A 23,377-nucleotide genomic window follows, 5' to 3' on the forward strand; every position below is an offset into this window, starting at 1 on the left:
TGAGTGGGGGCCTGATGGAGGCTGCCCCTGCACTGCTGGGGGGTAGGGGTGATGGGAGACATGGGTGGGGGCCTGGTGGAGGCTGCCCCTGGTGGCTGGGGGTGCAGGGGGACATGCGTTGGTGGGCAGTAGTGCAAGGTGACATGTGGGTTGGCTGGGGGGCATGGCCATGGTGGATGGGGTGCCTGCAGGACATGTGCAGGGTAGGCCCCTGTGGTGTGGGCCACCTGCAGGGGCCGTGGAGGGTGTAGAGGGAACACCTGGGAGGACCCACATGTGCAATTCACGTGTGGTGCTCCCCGCGCACCCCTGTAATACACGTACCCTGATGGAATTGCGTTTGATACTTCCTGCGCACCCCTGAAATACAAGTACCCTGCTGCTTTTGCGTGTGATACTTCCCGCGCACCCCTGGAATACACGTACCCTGATGGAATCACGTGTGATACTTCCCGCGCACCCCTGAAATACACGTACCCTGCTGATTTTGCGTGTGATACTTCCCGTGCACCCCTGAAATACACGTACCCTGCTGATTTTGCGTGTGATACTTCCCTTGCACCCCTGGAATACACGTACCCTGCTGTTTTTGCGTGTGATACTTCCCGCGCACCCCTGGAATACACGTACCCTGATGGAATCGCATGTGATACTTCCCCCGCACCCCTGAGATACACGTACCCTGCTGCTTTTGCATGTGATACTTCCCGCGCACCCCTGGAATACACGTACCCTGCTGTTTTTGCGTGTGTTACTTCCCACACACCCCTGATGTACACGTACCCAGGACAATCGCGTGTGGAACTTCCCGCGAACCACTGAAATATACGTTCCCCGCTTGGCGTTTGCTGTTTGCCAGCCCTGTGAACTGGTCCAGGGTTAGCGCAGCCCTTTGCGATGATTTGGGGATTTTGAATGCTTTTCCTTGCGCGACGGCGTTCTTGGGGGCGTAACTGGCACTGCTGCAGGGTCGCTGCACCACTCTGCTCCACGGCTGGTTTCGGAGGCTAAAATCCATGAATACGCTGTGCGATGAAAAGGATTTTTTCGCACGCGGCTGGCACAGTGTATCGCACGGGGACACTGTGCGCCAGCCGCGTGCGCCATTTTTGTGCGAATTTCTATGAATTACCCTGTGAGTGTGCCCCAAAGCAGTCCATTTAATGACTACTTATCACATGTAATTCACAAATACAATGAAATAATACCCGAAAACATTTGTTTTAATATAACTGCGATTAGAGTTTTTTTATAACCATGGTTACAAATTGTTAGTTAAAGGTGGGGCTCACTTCGGGTTTTATAGTACAATAGAAGTCAAAAGATCAATACAGTAAAATAATGCTCATGTACTTATGTAAGGTAGATGAAGATAAAGAAAGCACTGTATATAACATGACAGCACACTAAGTGGGGATAGATTTAATAGATACAATTACACAAGATAAAATAACATGGGTGACAATACCCAGGCTAAAATACAGTGTACAGGGCATTTAAAACTAGAGTAGGGTGGCTCCTTTTTGTATTGATCTTTTTAAATAATTTTCTTCTGTTTTTCTCCACAGTCTCACATATAAGAATGTCTGAAAAAACACAGCCAAAATAGATAAGACTCGCAAATACCTACCATGTCACTGACAATGGGCAGTGATTATTCACCCCCCAACTTCACTAAACTTATAAAAAGAACTTTTAAAAAGAAATAAACCACAGACATCCCAAAATGTATATCCGCAGGCAAGGAACTACTCTTACCCACGGGTTCTGTAGTCCTTCCTATCGTCGAATATAGCTGCGAATATCGCAACAAAGGGCGAAAGAAAAAAATGCTGTTCACCAGTTGCAGCAGAGCCACATTCACCCCGTAAACATGTGGCTTAGCTGGAAGCCCATTACAGCCTCTTTCAGCCCTGCCATTAGAGTAGCAAACTCCAAGAAGTTCATCCAGACCATGAGATGGCCAGTCTGAAACTCCCTATGAGTGATAGCCTTATCCTCATTACACATGTCACCAATTAACCCCCAATCACTAGGCAACCAAAAACCTCCCACCCCATGCGGCATAGGCCCTAGTATGCTGCAACTCAAAGTTACCACAGACATAAAGAGAAACCTCTGGCCAACCCCCTTGGTGGCTTTCCACCTGAACCAAATGATGTTGGCAATCAGCATCAGGGTCCGCCCTTGCTCCCTGTCCTGTCCCCCAAGCATCTCCAAGAACCCACTCTGGGCCAATTCCGACACAGTCCAACCAGTAACACGATCCTCATGTGGCTGCACAAAACAGTCCACCATATATTGCACTACCGATGGCCAATAATTGGCCCTAAAGTGTGGAACCCCAACTCCGCCCCTACCTGACGGAAGTTGCAAGGTTCTCAGTGCAATCCGTGGTACCTCCGTCCCCCCCTTCCACAAAAGTCAAGTCAGTTTCCCATGAAGAGTGCAGAAACACTCAGCCTTCAGCAACATGAGCATCACCTGGAACACATATAATAATATTCTTTTTTTATATAGCGCTTTAATCTAAAGCGCTTTACATAAAACATATATTACATACATTACTATATTACCAAATGGAAATTGGGTATAAGAGTCTGGGAAGCATGACCATCTTCACCAGAGCCATTCGTCCCATCAAAGAAATCGGAAATGTAATCCTAAAGTCAGTAAGCCTCCCAAAGACGTTTATCAGCTTACTAACATTATGAAGGCACATTGTGACCCAGTTCTCACTAACCCTGATACCCAAATATTTGAAACCCCCCTCTGGAATCTCAATCCCAAACCTTAGCAACTCCCCACCCACCTCCTAAGGCAAGGTGTAGATAGCTGATTTAGAGGTATTGATGACCAAACCTGATAATTTCCTGAAATCTTCCATAGTGTCCACAGCTGGTTCCAGATTAACCTGAGGATGCCACACATATGGAAGCACATTGTCTGCATAAAGCAATATACAATGCCTATCCACTCCACCCCCCATCAGCAGACCCGCTGATTTATGTCTCCTCCTATAAACCCTGCTCATTGGTTCAATAACCAGCGCAAAAATCAACGGTGACAACCACGCCTTGGTTAGTCCTCCCAGATCTCGCACCTTAGCACTTGCTACATCAAACTTACAATCCAACACTTAATTGAAATCACTAAGCCAAAGAATCCATTCATCCTTGTAGCCAGCTATCAAGTCGTGCATCTCCTGAAAGAATTCAGCCTGACCCACATTTGGGGCATACATCTCCAATAGAAACAGAGGCCATCCCAAAACTTCCCCAACCACTGCCACATATCTCCCATCTCTGTCTACTATCGTTTGCGACACATGCAGTTTAGCCACATCTCAGACCCACATGAGCACCCCCCTAGCATATCAGGAGAAAGCAACGCCAGCCACACTACCCTTCCAATGTGTACTCAAACCCTGCAGACCCTGCACATCAAGGTGGGTCTCCTGCAGAACAGCCACATTGACCTTGTGCCTGATGAGATAAGACCGAATGTTGCCCCTCTTAATAATGTTGTTTAGCCCTCTCACATTCCACTAAGAACATTCAACGCAGCCATGAAGCAAACCTTGTGTACAAGGAGCCTGACCCGTTGATCCTGAACCAAACCAAAACTCCCAGTCAAATGACCTGAAACACTCAACCCCCTCCCGCAATGCCCTCCATCCCAAGCCCAGCATCCCCAACGAAGGACGCACCTCAACACACCATCCCCATACCAAAACCCAACATCCCCAGTATCCTAGATGTGCTCCACCCCAAGCCCCACTGTGATCTTAAGGCCAAGTAACGGGGCCGAAGCAGAACACTAAGAGTGAGTTACTCCATCCAGCGCAGGCAGATCACCCCTACAACACCCCCATTGTCCACATTTCCAGTAAATCCATTCAGAAGCTACATAGCCCAACCCTGCCACCATCAGCAATGAACAGTGTCCTCCAATTCAATACACAAATCCAATGGACATATATAACCAACAACATACACCGAGGATGGGGGCGCGTGTTTCTGTCAGATCAACAACACCCTCACATCAAGGCTGAACCCTCTTCCAAAATGCACAGCGACCAACAAATCGTATGACATGAATAAGCAGAATCACATCAAGCTCCATTCCCCAGAACAGCTCATCATCCCGACTCTGCTAAATCCAATGTATACAGGCTGAAGTGCCAGGTACCATCCATTGTCTGAGAGGTATCGGAGACCCGGCATTGGGGAACTTCTCTCAGGACCAGCATTACGTCCATACTCACACATATCTTTCCTGGAGCAGGTCCAGCCTGTGGCCTACCAGGTGGTTGTAAGAGGATTTAATTCAACACTACAGCTAAGTCAATGCCTAGTCTGGGATACTGAATGGAAACCCTTATTGATATATCTTTATGTCCAGTTCATGAGTTCTGGATGACTACCCCTATATATCACACCTCTCTTGGAATCCCCCTGACCCCACTGAGCCAAGAAGTAGTTCTGTTTTGCAAGTTAAAAGGTTTATTTGAGAATTTAAACAATATATATATATCACACTTTATAATAAATTAATAATTGAATATCACACTTAATCTGAGCAGTAATCAATAATGGATAGTCTGGCACAAACACACTTCTTTATAATCAATGATGAGTGGTTATGGGATGGATAAGATAGCAACAATACTTTTATGGTTTCAAATGGATGCAAGGTGGAATGAAAATGCAGTACAGAAAAAAAACTTGATAGGGTTTCAACAAAAGACAATGTAATCACTTTCTTGGACAATTCACCCCCCCCCCCCTTTTATGCAATGTAAGGAGATGAAGATGAAGATGACACAGTTCTTAGGAATGCAATCAAATAGAATTCAGTTCAATTCCCCCCCAGCAGCTTATACAACAGATAGGAGTTTTGAAACACAGGCAAAATGCTTTGAATATGGTGACAATGCAGTGAGAAATATGCTGAAAATGCTTTTAATTCCCTTCAGAAGGTTCAGGGTGAGTGGTATCTAGTTAATATGAGTTCAGGCCCACTCTAGCAATGATTCAGGGATGGTTCTTAAGAGGCAAACGAAATTTAGCAGTTCAGGCAAAAGTAGCTATCTTTTTACAAGTAAAGAAATCAGGCCAAATCGCAAAATTCGCGAGTGCGAGAATCGTGATTACGGTATAAGGAGTAGCAAGTCGGTTCGAAGCTTACAAAGCTGAGATTCTAAGCTTTCAGAGGAAAGTTAAACCAAGTTCCTAGCACAAACGGTTCCAGAGATACGGACGATTAAATAAAGGTAGTTTTTCGAATTTGAAATTTTAAAAGTTCAAAGCGACAGGTTACAGCTTGCAGCTAGAAAATGACAGGTGACAGTTAGGAGGCAGTTCTGGTTAGATTAAAATAGATTGAATTATATTATTTTAACTAAGAGATTGGTTCTGCACAGTTCTGCTAGGTACTCACAATATATTTTGAAATAGGCCTCCCCACGGATCTGGTCAGGTTTTGGACTGGACTCCGGTTCTGGTCTTGGCACTTCACAGTGACCTGGGTCAGATCTCTGGTTCTGCTAACAGCGGTCTGGGTCACTCTGGATCTCTGGCCTCTGGTTCTGGATACTGCTCTGCTTTCTCTGGGTACAACACTGCTTCTGGATCTTTATGGCACAGGGTTTCAGGCCAGAATCAACACCTGGGTCCGGTTGTGAATAGTCTGCAAATGATTTTTGGCCTGCTGACAAATACTTTTGCTTGCAGTGGGCCTTCTTGGTTCAAAGTTCTGTAGTCTCTGTTTAGCTTGGAAGTCTAAGTGTAGGATCTCTGGATGTGAAGTCGGCGGTCGGCATGCTCCGCAGCAAATGGAATTGAATGTCTCTACCTGTCCCAGCAGTCTCTTTTTATGTGTTTTGAAAGTGGGTGGAGAGGCTAGCTTTCTAGGCCCAACCCCTTCAGAGTTCTGCTAGGTTGGAGAATTCTTTGCATTCTCACTGGAGAGCAGGATTGTGTGTCAGAATGATGTCATTTAATGGCTTGCAAAAAGGACACTCCCCTGTCAAATTGCACACAAATCTATATTTGATCAAAATACACACTTCTCAAATACATAGTGGTTTGTCATTACATGTACATATTATCTATTGCATGAGGTATACTATGTTCAAACTCTGATGTTTCTAAGAGCTTGCATTCAGAAACGGCAACATTTTGCGTTTTTTAACTGGTTTTGCAATATTGGTTTTTCATTAAAAATTATACACATATACACGGCCTGTCCATACATACTCCAGTAAATTCCCATGTCTCTAGCTTAAACACAGAGTCTGTAGTATACATGAATAGCAGGGTTTTGCCCCAGAACATCACACAAATTGGAGTTTGGGCTTGAATCGAAGGTACATTTTTTAAATGAAGGCTCTCAAAGTTATACATTCCTGTCATTTGATTACAAAGAGTTATCAGTGTTTCTGTAAAATATATATTTTGCTTTCAATTCAGCTCTCACAGTGTTGGAGTCCGCCTCCAAGACTTGGGTGGGTCAGTGATCACATGTGTCTTCTGGCAGGCAGGCCTTTGTTGACAGGAAACAGTCAAAATCAACATATTCTATTCAAGTGCAAGAGCCTATTGTGTGGTCTCCAGGAGGCTCCCAGCCAGTCTGCCTTCTATCAATCAAGAGGTCATGTGAGATTCTAACTCCTGGTGTGAACTCTGGAGGTGAGAGGTTTCCCAGCCTTTGGCCTGTTAATTAAATCAGATTGTCTTCTGGGAACAGCATGTGGTTAAGATTTTAATTAACTCCCAGCCTTTGATGTAAAGGCCTCTCCTGCAACTTCTGACATGCAGTTTCCCTGTCAGAGTTTAGACCTCTAGCGCCGCCCTCAGTCAAAAGCGGGTACTGCATGCAATTCTTTTGGATCAGTCTTGAATTCAAGCATTTCAGACAAGAGATATTACATGGAAGTATATTGTCCAGGTTCAACAAATGGCATTGGTGTAGTTCTGCAGTAAAATAATGTTGTGCCCATGAATTAGCCATGTTTGACCTGAAGAAAACAAATTCCCACCAGTTATGGGTTGCTTTTGGCAATCAGCATTGCCCCTTTTACAATGGTTTTAGGCTCTGTGCCCTTCTGTGCTCACAACATAGGCATAAATGGGTGGCAGCCTATTCTTCATGCATTTCCCTGTGCATTTTCTGGGAAGTTCTGGCCATCATGATGTTTTCCATGCCAGTACTGCACAGTTTTTGGTGGTAGGGCTCGGATGCATGGGTAAAAACATCCCACAAGCTTCAACATCAACCCTCCCACTGGGGCCCTATCCCAGGCCTTGCGCATGCCTTGGTTGTGCACCACTCCCACACTCCATATCCGGCCAGTCCCAGACATCACTCGGGTGATAGAAAATGAAGGAACAGCTGTCCGCCAGCACCTTCAGCTCCACCAGTAGTATCATCTTGTATTTTTACCCCAAATCACAGAGTCTCCTCCTCACCACATCATAAGCCTTGTGTTGCTTTTGCACCTCCTGCGTGAAATCCAGGCAGACCAAAATCTGTCTGCCCCCACCTTATAAGCTAATCTTCTCTGGGCATCTTAAAGGATAGAATCCCAATCCCTATAGTTCAGCAATTTTGCCACTATGGCCTATGGTTGAGCCCCAACCGGAGGTCTTCTTCCCAGCACAGTACGTGCCCTCTCACACGTGAACCACATCTACAACCCCTGAACTTTCAAAGTATTCATAAAAAGATGTTCAAGATACAGCTCCATACTGGGGCCATTCTCCCCTTGCATGACCCAAAGAATCCAAATATGACTTCATCGCGATCCTCATCAGTGTCTTCAGACTTTACTTCCAGAGCTCGTATGGCCACAGCCAGTGCGTCAATCCGAGATTGCAGCCTGGCCACCATGTCCTTCACATCACCACTCTCCTGTAAGCTTCAGTGACCCTCTCCCCCAACTTTGTAAAATGCATCCTAGCCAACGAGAGCTCAGCTGACACTGTCTTCACCTTATTCTTCAGTGATGCCCAAGAGTCTTGGATGGCGTCGAACAACTAGGCCATTTTCACCCTACCTTCAGTTGGACTTGGATCTGCCCTTAATCCACAGTTTGTGGTCTTTGTTTAGGGTGTTTTTTTACTGCCACCCATACATTACTCCAACTTCTGCTGGCCCTTCACATCTTGCGGCCTGCTTCTCTGCTAGGATGACACCAATCGTACCCCTGCAGCCCTCCAGTGATAATTGCAACCCCTCATCTCTCCAAGTGACAGACCAATGACTGGACTAGGTTATCTGTCCAGGTGAGAAGATTACTTATTGATATTTACGTTGTGGGTTGGTGCTAGAATTTAATACAGATTTAAGTACAGGAACCATAAAATGCAAGAATTGGGATTTACTCTTTGTGTATTTTTTAGGTACTTTTTGCAAGAAGGTGGACATGCATATGAATCGGCCCATTAAATTTAGAGAAAAACCTAGAAAATGAAAAAGAAACACCTGCAAAATTCCAGTCTTTTCTTTTACCCTTTTTAGATATAATCTGTTATATTGAAGATGTCAAAATGATCAACTGCTGAAGATGTCATATGATGAATTATTGTTTTATACAATGATTTTGCAATACCTTTTATCTTTTGTTTCATCAAATGTTTCTATATTGTGCAGCTAAAACTGCTATATACAATAAATTGACATTCAATAATACATTGTCCAGCAACACTTCACTTTTGGTTTCTAGGGAATTTCTTCTTAGACGATTTTACAGGCAAACCCTATTTTCCTATTTTCTAATTTTGTTTTACGTTTTGCAAAAATGTACGTTTAGTGAAATTGCTTTTTTGCACTTTTTCATGAACGATGCATCAGTAAAATCACCCCATTTCGTAATGCCAGTTCAAAAAGAAGTTACATTCAGTAACTCTTGCCTAGACCTAGTTTACAATGACATACTCCAAGTAAACCAGGTGTAAGCAACTGCTACTCAGTGAATTATGTGCATTCGATTAATTGTGAATTGTCCCCTTTGTGAATTGGCCCCTGAGTCCATAGTGAGAGCAACAATTAATTAGAACAGCCCAATGATAGCCAATGTAGACAACAATAAGCAAGGAAATAAAGGGCCCCAAATGTCAGAGTATCAATAGGAAGACTTACTTAAACCCAAGAACCTTTGATGTTTTTTTCTATTGTGCAACTGTTGATAATTATCTTATAGGATGCTACCAATAATGTCCAGGCGTATGCAATAATAAGATGAAACAACATTTGGTTATGATAAAATAGCGAAATGCGTACCTGGTGGTGTCCTGGATCCAACTTTAGCAGTTAATCCACGGGCCTGAATGATCTCTACATCTAGCTGTCCATTTCTGTCCAATAAACCAACTTCCACATCACCTATAATGAGAAACAAAGGAGTTATACAAATAGATTTGTACGTAAAAGGTCTGTGAATAATCGTATGAAACTGTTTCTGAAACAGCAGGTGGCATATGCCTAAACTATATAGATAAAACAAGTTTTGGTAACTAAACTGTATTGACTATTAAATACTAACGCAATAAGGAAGAGCACTCTTTATGTGTGTACTTTTTATTTTGACTTCTGGTTTTGTGGGTTATGATACTTCACTGGGGATTCAAAAGAACAGGTGGTCAATTTGTGCTTTTTTATCTCTTTTTAGGGAGCCACATTTAGTTAAATGTGGCATAAATTCTAGTTGACTAAATGTGTTTTGTATTATGTCTCCGACGGAAACGCATCATTTTACAATGAAAAAGAAGCAAGTTAAGTAACTAACTATACCTGTATACTTTTGCTTTCGTCATTTAAAATGTATTTGGCAGTAAAGATGGGAATTGGAGTAATGATTGGTCTAAATCAGTAGGCTGACCTCGGAAGGTAAATTAAAGTTTATTTAGAATATAAATCAATCAAACTCATACATTAAAAAATACAAAATTCAAAAACATATTAAAAAAACACCAATTACACAACCTATCACCACCAACTACTGCACTTTACAGAAATAAATTCCTTTCTCTGATTATTATCACCCTATGCAGAAAACGTTCAAGCCCCCAACCAATAAAGGGATCTTGTGCTTGCATAAGATAAAGATAAACCAGACAACATTCTCTAAAATTCATATATTTTAATATTGGCAGGAACAAACACGTGCCAGTGATATTATACCAATAACAGAAAAATGATTTATACATATTGTATTATACTGATTATTTATTGCAACTACAAAAAATGGGTTAGTTCCTTATTCCAAGCTTGGCTATTTATAAATAAGGGAAGTTAATAAAAGTGTAGAAGGATTGCCAATTTTCCAGCACAGCTATTGGACAACAGAATCAAATTATTATCAACATTAGGAGATACAAATTGATGAGGTTAATAAGCTTTAACTGTAGGTTCACATTGTTCCCAGGATATCAAACTAAAATCTTGCTTTAATTTTACGACTTGGTTATTTATTTTCTTTAGTAAATATGAATAGACTCACGATGCATACAACTGTAGTCTAAGCCCAATTCGGTCAAGCACTCATTAATAGGATAACCACAGAAAATCCTGTGCCTTCTCTATTTCCAATCCATCTTTTAATAGTAACTAATTTCCAGTAAAGGGGCGGGGAGCATGAAGAAGCTTAAAGGACAATGGAATGCTCTGGGTCTCATAATACAATCATTTCTCAGCTATCAGGCTAACATACATTATTATTGCGGGTTGAGCCATGTATTCTGGGAATCAGATGAAGGTGTCTAAAATCTAGAATTATTACTATTTAGATCATCTTTGCATTATTCACGTGTACACAATGTTTCAATTTATAACCTCCATTGACCTGAATCGTAGAAAAGAAATGATCCCATTACATGTGGGGGAAATACCTGCATTGGGCGTAATACACTCAGCGGAATATGTCCATGCCAAAAGCTTTCACTGCCAGATGCACTTGTGTGAATTGGTGCCCCTGCAGAATGGCTGCATGGTGCATGCTGCAGTCGGATTGCCACATATCAAATAGTATACCGATTGATTTGATCAATAGCATCAAACTTGGTTATTTTCCCTGTGCTCGTTCTATGTTGTCAAGCAGCAGGTGCAAAGGCAAAGTGCAACCCTTTAGTGGCAGCCTTCCCGTGTTCCTGAAAACAACACGCATGCTTCACATGGGCAATTCTACTTATATTTTTAAATTGCATTCTCTGAACAAAATTGTAATGTTAAAAATAGAATTTGCAGTAATGCGCCCTTTAAGGATAGTCCCTTAAATGGTGCTTACTGATTCCACTAGTGTAGGGGGCTGAACTCAGCCTCTTATTTCATGCAAAGGTTAAAGGAATATTAATCTGCTTTGAGGCAAGACAAGGTTCACAAAGGTTTGAACATCCATGGCTTAATCAGGCATGTACAGTCAGTCAGCAGGTCGCCTCTAACTGCCAGAAAATCAGGTGTAGAGCAAATATCTGCGGGCGACGTGAGACACGCAAAGCTAACCCCAGGCTCGCGCTGGATTTTGGGAGACCATGAAATGCTTCCGCACCCTCGATAATCCATGCTTGACACAGTAGGTTTTCTATGTCAATCGTGGGACAGGGCGAGGGCTAACATAGATAAAATATTTGGACATATAATATGGCTAGCCTCGGCTATGAAGAATTTTAGATACCAATCATGCCGACAGGCCACGCACGAATGAGGAGCACATTTGTGTCTATTCTTAAAACTCTCCCATTGTGCTAGCCGTACTTTTTTTATGGGGGAATTGGCACAGAATGCCAACATTTCCCAGATGCAGTGAACTTTGAACTGCCAGAAAATCAGGTGAGCCAGAGTGTCATTGAGCACGTTCGCGCAAGGGCATGTTTGCTTTTGTGATGCAATCATTTGAGAAATCGGCACATTTTTTGCCCAGACTGACCAACTATAAAAAGTGTCCTCTTTTCCAATTCCTTTATACATAGCTTTTTCTTATGCTCTATGGCCCAAGGAGTCGTTGAATGCTGCTGGGCTTGCAGCCTCCACGCATGGTTCTCTAAGGGTTTTGCGTAAACAAATGCACTTTGCGTGCAGAAAATCTCACGCAGTTTGCATGTGATTCTTAAAAAAAGGAGCTTGGGCACTGTGCAAACTATGATAGTGATATTTCCATTCCTGGGCATGTGCTATGACATTCTATGTGTCAGTTTTGTATGTTCCATGTCTCAGCTTTATACTCCATCACCACCACAGCAATTTGGGCCCAGTAGCAGGAATGAGCCTTGGATTAGGGAATGGGCCATAGGGCACGGATGGGTCTCAGTACAAGGATTGGCCTTGGGGCAAGGATGGGCCTCAGGGCAGGACTGAGCCTCAGGCTCTGGATCACCTTATACCAGGGTCGGGTCTAAGAGCCGTGTGGGCCCTGGAGCTGAGATGGGCCTCAAGCCAGTAGTGTCATGACGTATGGATGGAGAGCAGCAATGGCCTTAGGGGAAGAAAGGGCCTCAAAATTGAGGTGGGCCTCAGGGCAACAATGGAATTTCGGAGCAGACATGGTCCTTGAAATAAGGATGGGTCCGAGAACAGGAAGAGCCCCCTGAAGCAAGGATGGATTGGACTCATGGAAAGAATGGGTCTTGCAGCAGGGATGGACCTCAAAGCAGGGCATGTCACTGAAGAAACGTTTGGCTTAGTGGCACACATTAAATAATACATTATAATTGTTCATTTATAACATGCTTAATACCAACGTGTGGTTTCTAAGTGCGGGATTCGAACCTGTGTTTTGCTGCACCTGTGGTGTGCTGCGTTGTCTTGCTTCCAAGACAAATGCGTTGCCCTTGAGCTATCCATCCTATTCTGGCTTTAGGGCCTGAATGGACCTTGAGGCATTTTAATGAAGATAATAAGAATGGCCACAGTGCAGAGAAGCACCACACATTCAATGCATTGTGGAACTGAAATATATCTGTCATATGATAACATCCAATTAGAACAAAGTTTAGAGCTTTTTACTTGATTAGTACCAGGCCAGGGCGCAATCAGAATGAAAGAGCCATTCTGATTGGCCCTCGCCGAGTCGTTACCAGGCCGGGAATCCCTCCGTTGGGATTCTACGGCCTTTGTCCCCGGTGGGGGGAGTGGAAGCCCCTCAGCCAATGAGGATGCTCGAAGCGGGGCCATCCCCGCTCCAAGCCTCCCCAAGGCTGAGAGGCTACCTTCGGTAATGTACGTATTTTTTTTTTCATTTTTTTTCCCTTTCCCCTCCCTTCCGCCCTCCCTACCCCACTTACCTTCTTTTTTTCCGGGAGCGGACACGCTGGAAACGCTTCTGTTTCCAGACCGTCCGCTCCCGATGGCCGCCATGGAAAGGGAAAACGGACTCCATTTTCCCTTTCCATAGCGGCCATTTTCTTTGATATCTTTAAGTGCCCCGGTCACGCAGTTTTTGCAGGCCGGGGTAGTAATAGCTATATGTCCCTCGCGGCGGGGGGCATTACCGACTCTGGTAATGCCCCAGGGCCTTCGTTAAGGCCCTATCTTCGCTCGGAGCCTATAACTATGGGACCCGGGGCATTACTTGAGTCGGTAATGCCCCCGCCGCTTGGGGCATATTGCTTAAGTAATAACTAAAGTGGTTCGATAAATGGAAAAATGGCTGAAATGTCAGTGCACAGTCCACATCCATGGAACCCTTGGGTGGTCACTATGAGCATAAAGCCCCACCTGGGCAGCCTGCAAGGGGCAGGAGCTATGGGTGACACTTGTGTGCATGATCACCGGGTCACCTTTGTCCTGCACTGTCACTTCCACTTGCCACAGACACAGGATTTGATCAGTTAAGTGAAATCCCTTTCACTGCTGGACCGCCGTACCCAATCCTATACCTTATCCTCATTGAGATTTTACCCCTAGGTACATCTCACTGTTATTTTTACCTACTGTGATTTAGCTCCCAGTTTATTTCCCCGGTCACATTTTCCTATTATTGTTTTGCCCATTTGCTCATAGGAACACCCCACTGTGATGTTTACCAATTGTGTATTTCCATTGAGATTCTGCTCATAGATTCATCCCCCTCTCATATTTCCTGGTGGCTCTGTATTTAGCTCCCTGGTATGTCAACCGCAATATCTGCTCCTCTATAAAGTGCCCTGACCAACACGGGTGCCATAAAGCTGATATGTCAGCCTCACCAGCAGCCTCTACACTCATGCAAAGGATATAAAGGCAGCAGAACCCGAGCAATGGAAAGTCTCAAAGACTCAACGTCCTCACTAAAGCATCTGATAACCCCAATCCTCATAAGTGACATCAAATAATCAGTCCACAAGGAACACCAGCTTAGACCCAACCTTGCCAGATACCAGAACCAATCAGGGGTAGTCAGAGAGAGACAGAAGAAACTCTCACCATCGAGGATCCTCTAAAACAGATCCTCTGTTTGAGCCTAGAACTCAACAACTGACCCACAACAGACAAGCACCTAGCAATCGTTCACTTGTGACCTTTTTTCAAATTCATCAACTAAGAGTGTAGAGGCGAAACCAAGTGACATGCCCCATTAGGAAGGAAAGCAATAACTAAGATATTGCAATAGGACAAGACTTCAAAGCTCTAGAGTGGATCTTGCATGAGTGGCAGATTTTGGGAGGCACTGGGGCTCCGCCGTCCCACGGCAGGCCGTACACATGTAGAGAACCCTTTAATAATATACAATGTCCCCAACTAGGCATGATGGAGTAGCATCATTAATGATCCTGATCACATCATAAGGTAATATGTATAATATATGACATGAGTAAATTTGCGTGGAGATGTACTTCTATTTCAGATCTATGGCTCTACATGATTTGAGGAAATGTACTTCTATTAGTTAGATCTATAGCAATGCACAGAAATATATGCCTAAACATATACTTTCATGTACTTAGATCAGTGTCTCTACATGCTAAACTATCTAGATCTACAACAACCTAAAACCCTGTCCTCCAGATGAATTGTTTCAATAATGAGTTATGCAAATGTATATTGTGTACTTAATGAAAAGGAATCCCTGCTAAATGCAGGCCCCACAACTGTAATCCGTTTCTTCAGGATAGATAGTTACATACCAACTAACTTTATATCTGCCACCTTGCGTGAAATGTCCCCATAAGAGCAGGCATTGTCCTGCAGCTCAAATGTGTGTCTCATGGCAGCAATCATTAATTCAGACATAGTTAAGCACACAACACTCCCAAGATTATGGGCCTCATCACACGGATGGCGGTAAGGGTTTACTGGTACCGGTATTTTACCGGTACCTGTAAATCCTTACCGCCTTACTACGAGGTCCCTTTGCGGGTTGGGGAATTTAACGCCTGCTTTTTGCAGGTGTTAAAAACCAAACCGCAAAGGGACCAGTGGAGCTAATTACGGTACCGCAATTTGCGGTACCGTAATTAGCGCCTTCCCCATTCCCATAGGGCCCTATGGGGCAAAAATGGGAATGGGGAAGGGCAATGGTGGAAGGGGGAATTACCGCCCCACCAACCTTGGAATAGGGCGGTAATTCCCCTTTCCACCAAGGCGGTGCCAGTATTTTACCGGCATGAACCATGGCGCTAATAGCGCCATGGTTCACCGCCATCCGTGTAATGAGGCCCTATGTCACAGTATTCATATCTCTTTCAAAGGACATGCTATTTTCTACCAAGTAGTTAATCTCATATTTTTCCAGCAATGTAATCTTTAGTTGTCATGTAATGGCAGAACCCACAACTGCTAACGGTTGCTTTGAGATTGATTGTTGTGTCTTATGTCACCCTGCTTGCCCAACCTTTTTGTGGAGTGTCCCTATAATATCTGGGGGAGTGTCATAATTAAAATGTGTTTTTCATGCCAGAAATCTCTAATTCACATACACATTGAAGCACACAGTACTCCCACCAAACACATAACAACTGTTATGGATCCAGCATAAATCCTCTCTGCCACATCAAATGTTATTATCCCACAATGTCATGTACAGGTTCAGATTATGCTCAACCCAATTCCCAAATAAACCAAAGCGCTTTGAGGTCATAACAATTGCTGTTAGGCACTTTACAAATGTGCCAAAGTATAACTTTATGGTTGATGACACTGATTGCTGCTGTTCATAGAACATACAATACAAATATATAGAATTTCTTTAATCTGAAGACAGCAGCACACCCCCTCTGTGTGTGATTCTGGGGTAGAGGGCTTCAGCGTGGCAGCACAAAACAACGCAGGTGAAACGTTTATTTGCACAAAATAACAAGGTTTAGGAAAATCTACCAAGACGTGAACCTACAATAAAAGAATGGAATGGCAAATGGCTAAATTTGGGGAGGGGGGTGTTGCAGTGCATACTGTGGAGCAAGCGTTCCCACCCAGCAGGTTTTAAATGAGGAAATCACTTCTGTGCACTGTGTAAAAGGGTAAACGTTTAGAAATGTTGCAAGTCTACAAGGCTTTCATGTTATAGCAAAGACAGAGATGGAGACTAAGTAGAGTGTATAGCTTTTCAGTAGGCAAGGAAATTAGCAATTCAGATGGGCACATACGATTTGAAGATTCGGTAGGGTGTATGATGTTGCGGCAGGTCTGGAAATGAGCAGACTAGATGCCTCTATTAATCCTCAATTTTCAGAAATATCTAATTAGCTATGAAGTCATGCTCTCATCATAAGGTAAAACCAAAGAGCAAGTTATAAACGCAATAGAGTGGATGATTAGACACACTCCCAGAATCCATATAGAGAAGAGTAGAAAATAGTAAATCAGACTGCAACATGGCTCGCAAATTTGGGATCCTCTTTGGTAGCGACCTACGACTGCAACAATCCATCACTACCACTGCCTCTGCTGCTTGTATTAAGCTTGTCAACATTCCAAAAAATAATCCTTTATTACTAACCACTCTACAAAAACTTTCATCTCCACTTTCGAGCTCTGCAAACTTGACCAATGGCTCAAGGCTACCCCTTGGCCTTCCTCGCTACTACTTCTTCCCTCTAGACAAAGTCTTCAACCCACACTCACTACAACCTATTAAGATCCTCCCCCACTTATACCCACCAAAAACATGCTGATTGGATCTCCATGCAAAACAACTGTCTGTTCAAGCTCCTTCTGCTAGTCTACAAAGCTATCAATGGTCTTGCTCCTCAGTGCCTGTCTGATTGTATCTCAGTTTACTCACCATCTCGTTGCCTCTGATCCTGTGCGCTCAACCCAACGTCCCATGCCCTCGCTGTGCTTCCACTCACTTCTGCTGTTTCTCCCCCACTCACCCTGCACTGATGGAACCCACTGCCCATTATAATAAAAGCCAGATCAATTGTGAACCTCTTCAAAGCTTGGTTTAAACTGCACGTACTTGCCCTCTTAGGTTAATGTTACTTTTGTAAGTCACATGTTTTCTTTTATATAATTTTGTTCTGTTTATTTAGTTTTTTGTTCTGTTTGTTTTGTCTCTGGTGTATGCTTCACTTGTATACACCGTCATAAACTGGCTCACCGCTTGTTCTCATATTTGTGGTATTGTACAAGCACCGTTTGGGGGAATGCCTCCACCATCTGTAAATGTGTTATAGTAAGTCATTTCTGATCGAAATTGACATCCATGGGCCTCAAATAAATACAAATACAGGATCAAACACACATTCTGTTGTTTCCTATCTTATTGAGGCCGTATTTCTGTCCATACTAGTAGGTTTTGTGTCATCTAGGTCACCACATGTATAGCAAAGTAACTCTAATTAGGGGGATCATATGGCTAGTAACATCAAGTTTAAAGCTATCACCCCAATCACAAGGCCAGCATGCCTTGCCCAGGGGACAGGTGGGATGCATTTCAAGGCTGCCTGTGATAAGGTCATGCAATGCTTATGCTTGTACAACCAAATGGTTCGGAAGGCCTGACTGGGGCACTTCGTTCTGCTTATCTTTTCTTACTCTCGGTCCCCCCCCTCCCTTGTGCCTCCTCTTTTCAGCGCCTTGCCCCCTTACACTGGAACTCCCTACCTTTTACTATCCGCTCCTCCCTCACCTATTCCTCCTTCCGCTCCTCTTTGAAATCACTCCTTCTTCATTCCCCTCCTCTTTGAAATCACTCCTTCTTCATTCCCCTCCCTGACTTCCTTCCCCCTCTCACCCTTCTCTCCCTCCCTCTAGTACCCTTCCCTTTGTTCTCTTTATCTTTCCCCTTCTCTTCTAAATTCTCCTTCCTCCTACCACTCACTTTACTCACTACTTTATCTCCCTCTTCCCTCCTTCCTCACCCCCTTCCTCTCCTTTCCCCTTTTCTCTAGCAAATTGTTCTACATGCCGATTTTCTGGTTTGATTCATGTTTACTGTTATTGCTTCTACGGTTCCATGTTTATGTGTTCTTGTTGTTAACTGTAAAGTGCCTTGGATTAAGGCGCTATATAAAACAATAAATACAAATACAAATACTACCTTGCTGAAAATGCATACAACACTGTTATAACGTATTTCCAACAAGGGCCAATGCATTATTTTCAGTATTATGTGCACCTATAAGGTGGGGTGGGTGCAGTTTTATAGGGGTTGCTGTTGGCTCGCATGATAGAACAAGACACCCATATTGCTCACAGGGGGGGTCCTTGCCCATGCAACAGAGGAAAATCGGATAGCTCCGTTTGTAGAGCAATTGGCTCTTAACTTCACGGTTGTCAGTCCAACCTCAAACTTGACAAAATATAACACTCTCCGTTCCAGTATTGCTTAATAAATAATTGAGGTGACAAAGTGGTTGTAAACTTTAAGATTTCTCTTGAGTTTGGTGGTCGAGATGTGAGTTTGGGAGTCGGTCCCATTACATGCAGTTATCTTTTGGAAGATAGACTTGTGATACTATGAACATTTGTAGGAACCACTTCCCAACCTGGATCTTAAGTCCCTCTCAGGTTCTCTCTCACTAACTCTCCCCTCCCCGGCCTGTGCTGCCCTCTCCCAACACACAAGACCAGGCCGCCTGTCATTGTGGATCAGGCACTGGGCAATCTTGTTGGGAAAGCAGTTGGTCGATGTGTGTCAGAATTCTACTGTTCATCGCCTGTCGTATTGCAGGGGCATCAGGGCTACAATAACTATGTAGGAACCAGTGGGATGGTGAAGGATCGACTACAGCAACACCTGGTGCCAGGAGTCAAAATAATCAGCAGGTTCATCCGGCCTTTGCTGGTAGAACTCCTGTTTTTGGATACCACCACTTCACTAACCTCAGCTATTTAACTGTGTGCTGCTATAGAGTCTTGCGGGTACGGGGTTGAACACAGACACCATCCTCCCCACGACCCAATTTAAGACTTATTTATGCCCTGCAGCAAAACAGAACCACTTTATTAAGACAAATGATATGCACCAGGGGCAGTCAAACGGTTAACATTCCATGGTTTGGAGAATGGCACATTTGTGCAACGTACCATGACAGTATCCTTCCACCTTGGCAAACAGGAATGGGGTCTGTTTGGATGGCGGGTATCAGGGCCATGCAGCTGCCCATCACCCTCTTTCAAGAGGTGCGGGAGGGTGCTGATAGAGTAAGGCCTTAGAGCATAGATCTCCAACCTTTGGCTCACCAGATGGTCCAAACTGTAACTTTCATCAGCCCTAGCGAGCATAGTCAACGGAAAGGGATCATTGGAGTCGTAGTCAAAGACATCCGAGGGTCCGTAGGTTGCAGACCCATGCACTAGAGCATTCCTGCACAGTTTATGTGGCAACAGATATCTTGCATTATGTCATTTTCCAGTCATATGATGTCTGACATTGTGTAATTACATCAGTGTATGCATTGAATGTGGTAGGAATACATGCCGTCCAAGTGCTTCCAATGAGCATCTGATCCTGTATTTTTTTAGGATGAGGTGAGAGAGGGACTCTGCTCCTCAACGGCTTATGTGATGAAACACATTTCACAGTACACATCTCACAGTACATATTTCTTACATGAGGATCAGCCCACTTAGGTGGACGGGCGTGCACCCAGCTTCCCTGATAGGAACGGGTCACCTTTACAGTTGCGGCACCTTGCACCCATTGTTTCACTTCTCTTCCAGCGGCAGGGTGCAGGCACAAGAAGTCGGTGCAATGTCCTAGGGTTTTCACTCACAGGGTTTAAGGGAGGGGCTTACATGGGGGAGGATTGGTGAGTGTGGCCTCTTGCACTTGAAGCAAGAGAGGCTTTTTATCCTCTCTGCCGGCCACTTTTTAATGGCGTCTGTGGATGTGGTAGATGTAGGGATAAATAGTACTTAGGGAGTTGTTGTATGTCACACTGCTAGTGCAGTGTAGTGCAGTTTCATATTGCATTTACCTGCAGGATGGTTTCATGCTCTTGGTAGTAGGTCTCCTTGTTCTGAGCAGCACATTTTGCCTAACCTCATTAACTTGACTGCACGCCCTCTCCCGCAGTCCAGAAGTACTGCAGTCACAACAACGTTGCCATGGATCCCTGAGCCTTTGGAGGAACATAGATACCAGCCTGTCCCCCACCCACTGGCTCAGGGTTGCTGGTATCCGGGTCATGTGGTTGTTCATCCTTGTCTCCCAACTGTTGCAGGACCAGCAACTTAGGGTCTCAGAGACCTCCCAATCAAACAATGTGCATTGGCAGTAGATGTATGACAAGTCATTTACATGTTTTACACTGATGTCTGACAAAATGTAATGTTATCAGTTTTATATATTGAATACGGTGTAAATAATTGTGACCAAACTGTTCCAAAGTGAACTTCTAGTCCCCCTCGATTTTTATTCGACTAATCTGGGAAAGGGATTCACTTCTGCAGCCTAAATTACTTGGACAAGTAAGTAATTGCGATATAGAAAGACACTTCGCTGTCCCACAGTAGTTAGACCTTAAAGGGGTACGGCAGAACACTTAAGGGCGCTGGGATCGCTAAATAGAGTGAAATGTCCAGTTCACATCAACTTTCATCACTCAAACCCTTTTTTCTTCTACTTGTACTCAAATCTTTAAAAGTGACTGCATGAAGCCATGATCCCATTTCAACATAGGGGCTGATTCATGGCACAAAAGAAAAAAAGCACGTCATGCGTACTGATGGAACTGATCACGCAAAGTAACCGTATTTGCAAGTCACAGCTGGAACTCCCTCAACACGCCCCCCCGCAAAGCAAACAACTGCCAGATTAGCTTCCTCTGCACGCTCCCCCGGGCACAAATACATGCATCCTTCAAACGGTGTGTGAAGTTTCCCGTGAACAGGCCTGCGACTCAGCAACCCTGCGTGGAGTCCACCCTAACTGTATCTGGAACCCCGACAACATGCGTATAAAAAATCGTAACTCGCCAACAACTCAGGAAATCTGTGTGCGTACCCATGTAAAACATTCCTGCATCGAGCAACATGTTTACGGACAGCCCTATTTTACATCGGAACACCGATTGAGTACACGCACCCCGAAATCCGGCATGTGACCTCACCTGAGCACTCAAAATCCTACGTGCAAATGTACTTACGCCTGCCTTCGGGTGGCGGATTATATGGAGGACTTGCATGGCCATTATCAAGCCGAGAGGTTGCACGATCGAATCTATGAAGACATCTTGTGCAACGCAATTGTGGGTGTGCAAGGGACTGCCTGCAGGCCATCTCTCGTAACGCCCACATTTTCACAAGTTCTTCCCCATTTCTGGTGTTCTGCCCCCTTCCCAGCCCTCTGTGCAAGCTATGCCCATGCTCTTCTTGGAGTCTTGAGCAAGGCCCTTGAAGGCTCGCACAGACATGCCAAACCCACACGAACTCCACGCAAGTCCAGCAAAGTAATGCGCATTCGATTTCATTAATCGACAATGGCGGATTTGCATGCAGTTGCGCGTGCAAGTACCCTATTTTCCGCTCAGAAAATTCCATGAATCGGCCCCATAATGTCTGGGGCCTCCTGCCTACACCTGGGACAAAAAGTCTGTCGCACACCCAAGGGTGTTTACATTATAAATGAGACAGTAAAGCAGTGGGGGGTTAATAGCTGCAGATTATCCCCAGGACAGGCAACCAGTGGGGAGCAAAACCACTAAATGCCCAAGGAAAAGCTAGTTTGAATCTTGTTGACAAAGCTTCGTGTTTACAGGCGAAGCCAGAGGAAAAAGGCAAAGAGGTGATAAGAATGTTGCTACAAGAGGCTAAGGAGATGCCCTGAAGGTGGCAGCCAAATCAGCCTTGTAAACGTGATGGTGTAAAGCGCACATTTAACTAAGATGTTGCAGTGTGGCAAGACTGCCAACATGGTGGAGGAGGGCAGCTGTTGAGGGACCACCGGAGGGAAGGGTGGTCCCTCAAATCCTCCATTTCAACCGAAACAATTGAAATGCCCTGACGCCGTGCAAGAGGGCATCCACTTGGAAAAGTCAAAGTGAGTTAGCGGGTCCCGCCTTTTCAAAAAAATGTCTCCTGTCACTAGCTTCAGGCCTTCCTAACTTAATGGCGTGTATAGGTGGTAGGTCTCCAATTTGGTCCTTTGAATGAGTGGTCTGTGTACCAATTTCAGGCCCCATTCACTCCTAAATTGCAAGATCGTATGCCCACTTCTCTGCTTGCTCCACTTTACAAACAAGAGCCAATCTGTTCTTTTAATGGCAAAATAAAACTCCAGCGCAAGAGTAATTATCTAGATACTCGCTCCACTGTGTTATGCGAGAGTTGGCCTGTAGGCCTCTGACTGTTTGCTAGCCATTTGTGTTTGTCACCAAAGGAACCCTGCTTCTGGGGAAGTGTGTGGGCATGTGCCTTGAATAAGCAGCTCATCACAGTGCCATGCTATGAGGCTCTACCACTAGAAAGAGACAGAGTGATGGGCACCCTGAGCAACCGTCTTCTGGAGCTCTCTCTAACTGAGGCGATGTGAGCCAGCAGGGGCTCTGGGTGAAAAACCTCACAGCCCTTGACAGACCCTTTCACTCCCAAATGAACTGGAGAAAAGGGGCTTGTTCTGGCTGGGCGGCAGAGGCTACATGGGGCCCCGGGGCAGCGTATTTGCCTGCTGCCACCCACTCCTCGTCAGCCCTGCCCACAAAGCTTCTTGTCCATGTATTGCTTAGAGCTGCCAAGGACATTTCGCGCCGTTTTGGACATACTTGTACCATCTGGGTTAGTGTTCAAAACCAACTCCAGGGGCTGGCATAGTCTTTTTTTTATTTATTTTTATTCGTGTTTTCGTTTGCATTTAAAACATTTCACTATACAAAAGATAACACACAAAACATGTATTTCTCAATTACATAGACATAAAAACGAATAAAATAAATGACATTCTTAGAAAAAAAGTATCCAAACGGAATGAAACCATGTCTCATTACAGTAAAACATTCAGCATTTTAAACACGTCTAA

General features: G+C 44.4%; 1 protein-coding gene across 1 annotated transcript in view; it reads right to left on the reverse strand.

Annotated features, from left to right (window-relative positions):
• The window catches only part of RIMS4 (regulating synaptic membrane exocytosis 4), an 867,656-nt gene that overhangs the window by 104,707 nt on the left and 739,572 nt on the right, over positions 1 to 23,377 (reverse strand). The window contains exon 5 of the mRNA XM_069651349.1: positions 9,286 to 9,387. Coding sequence (XP_069507450.1) covers positions 9,286 to 9,387 — 102 coding nt within the window. The remainder of the gene's footprint in view (positions 1 to 9,285; positions 9,388 to 23,377) is intronic.

This window comes from Ambystoma mexicanum, chromosome 3p (assembly GCF_040938575.1).
Source record: "Ambystoma mexicanum isolate Mex_15411 chromosome 3p, UKY_AmexF1_1, whole genome shotgun sequence".
NCBI classification, from domain to species: Eukaryota; Metazoa; Chordata; class Amphibia; order Caudata; family Ambystomatidae; genus Ambystoma; species Ambystoma mexicanum.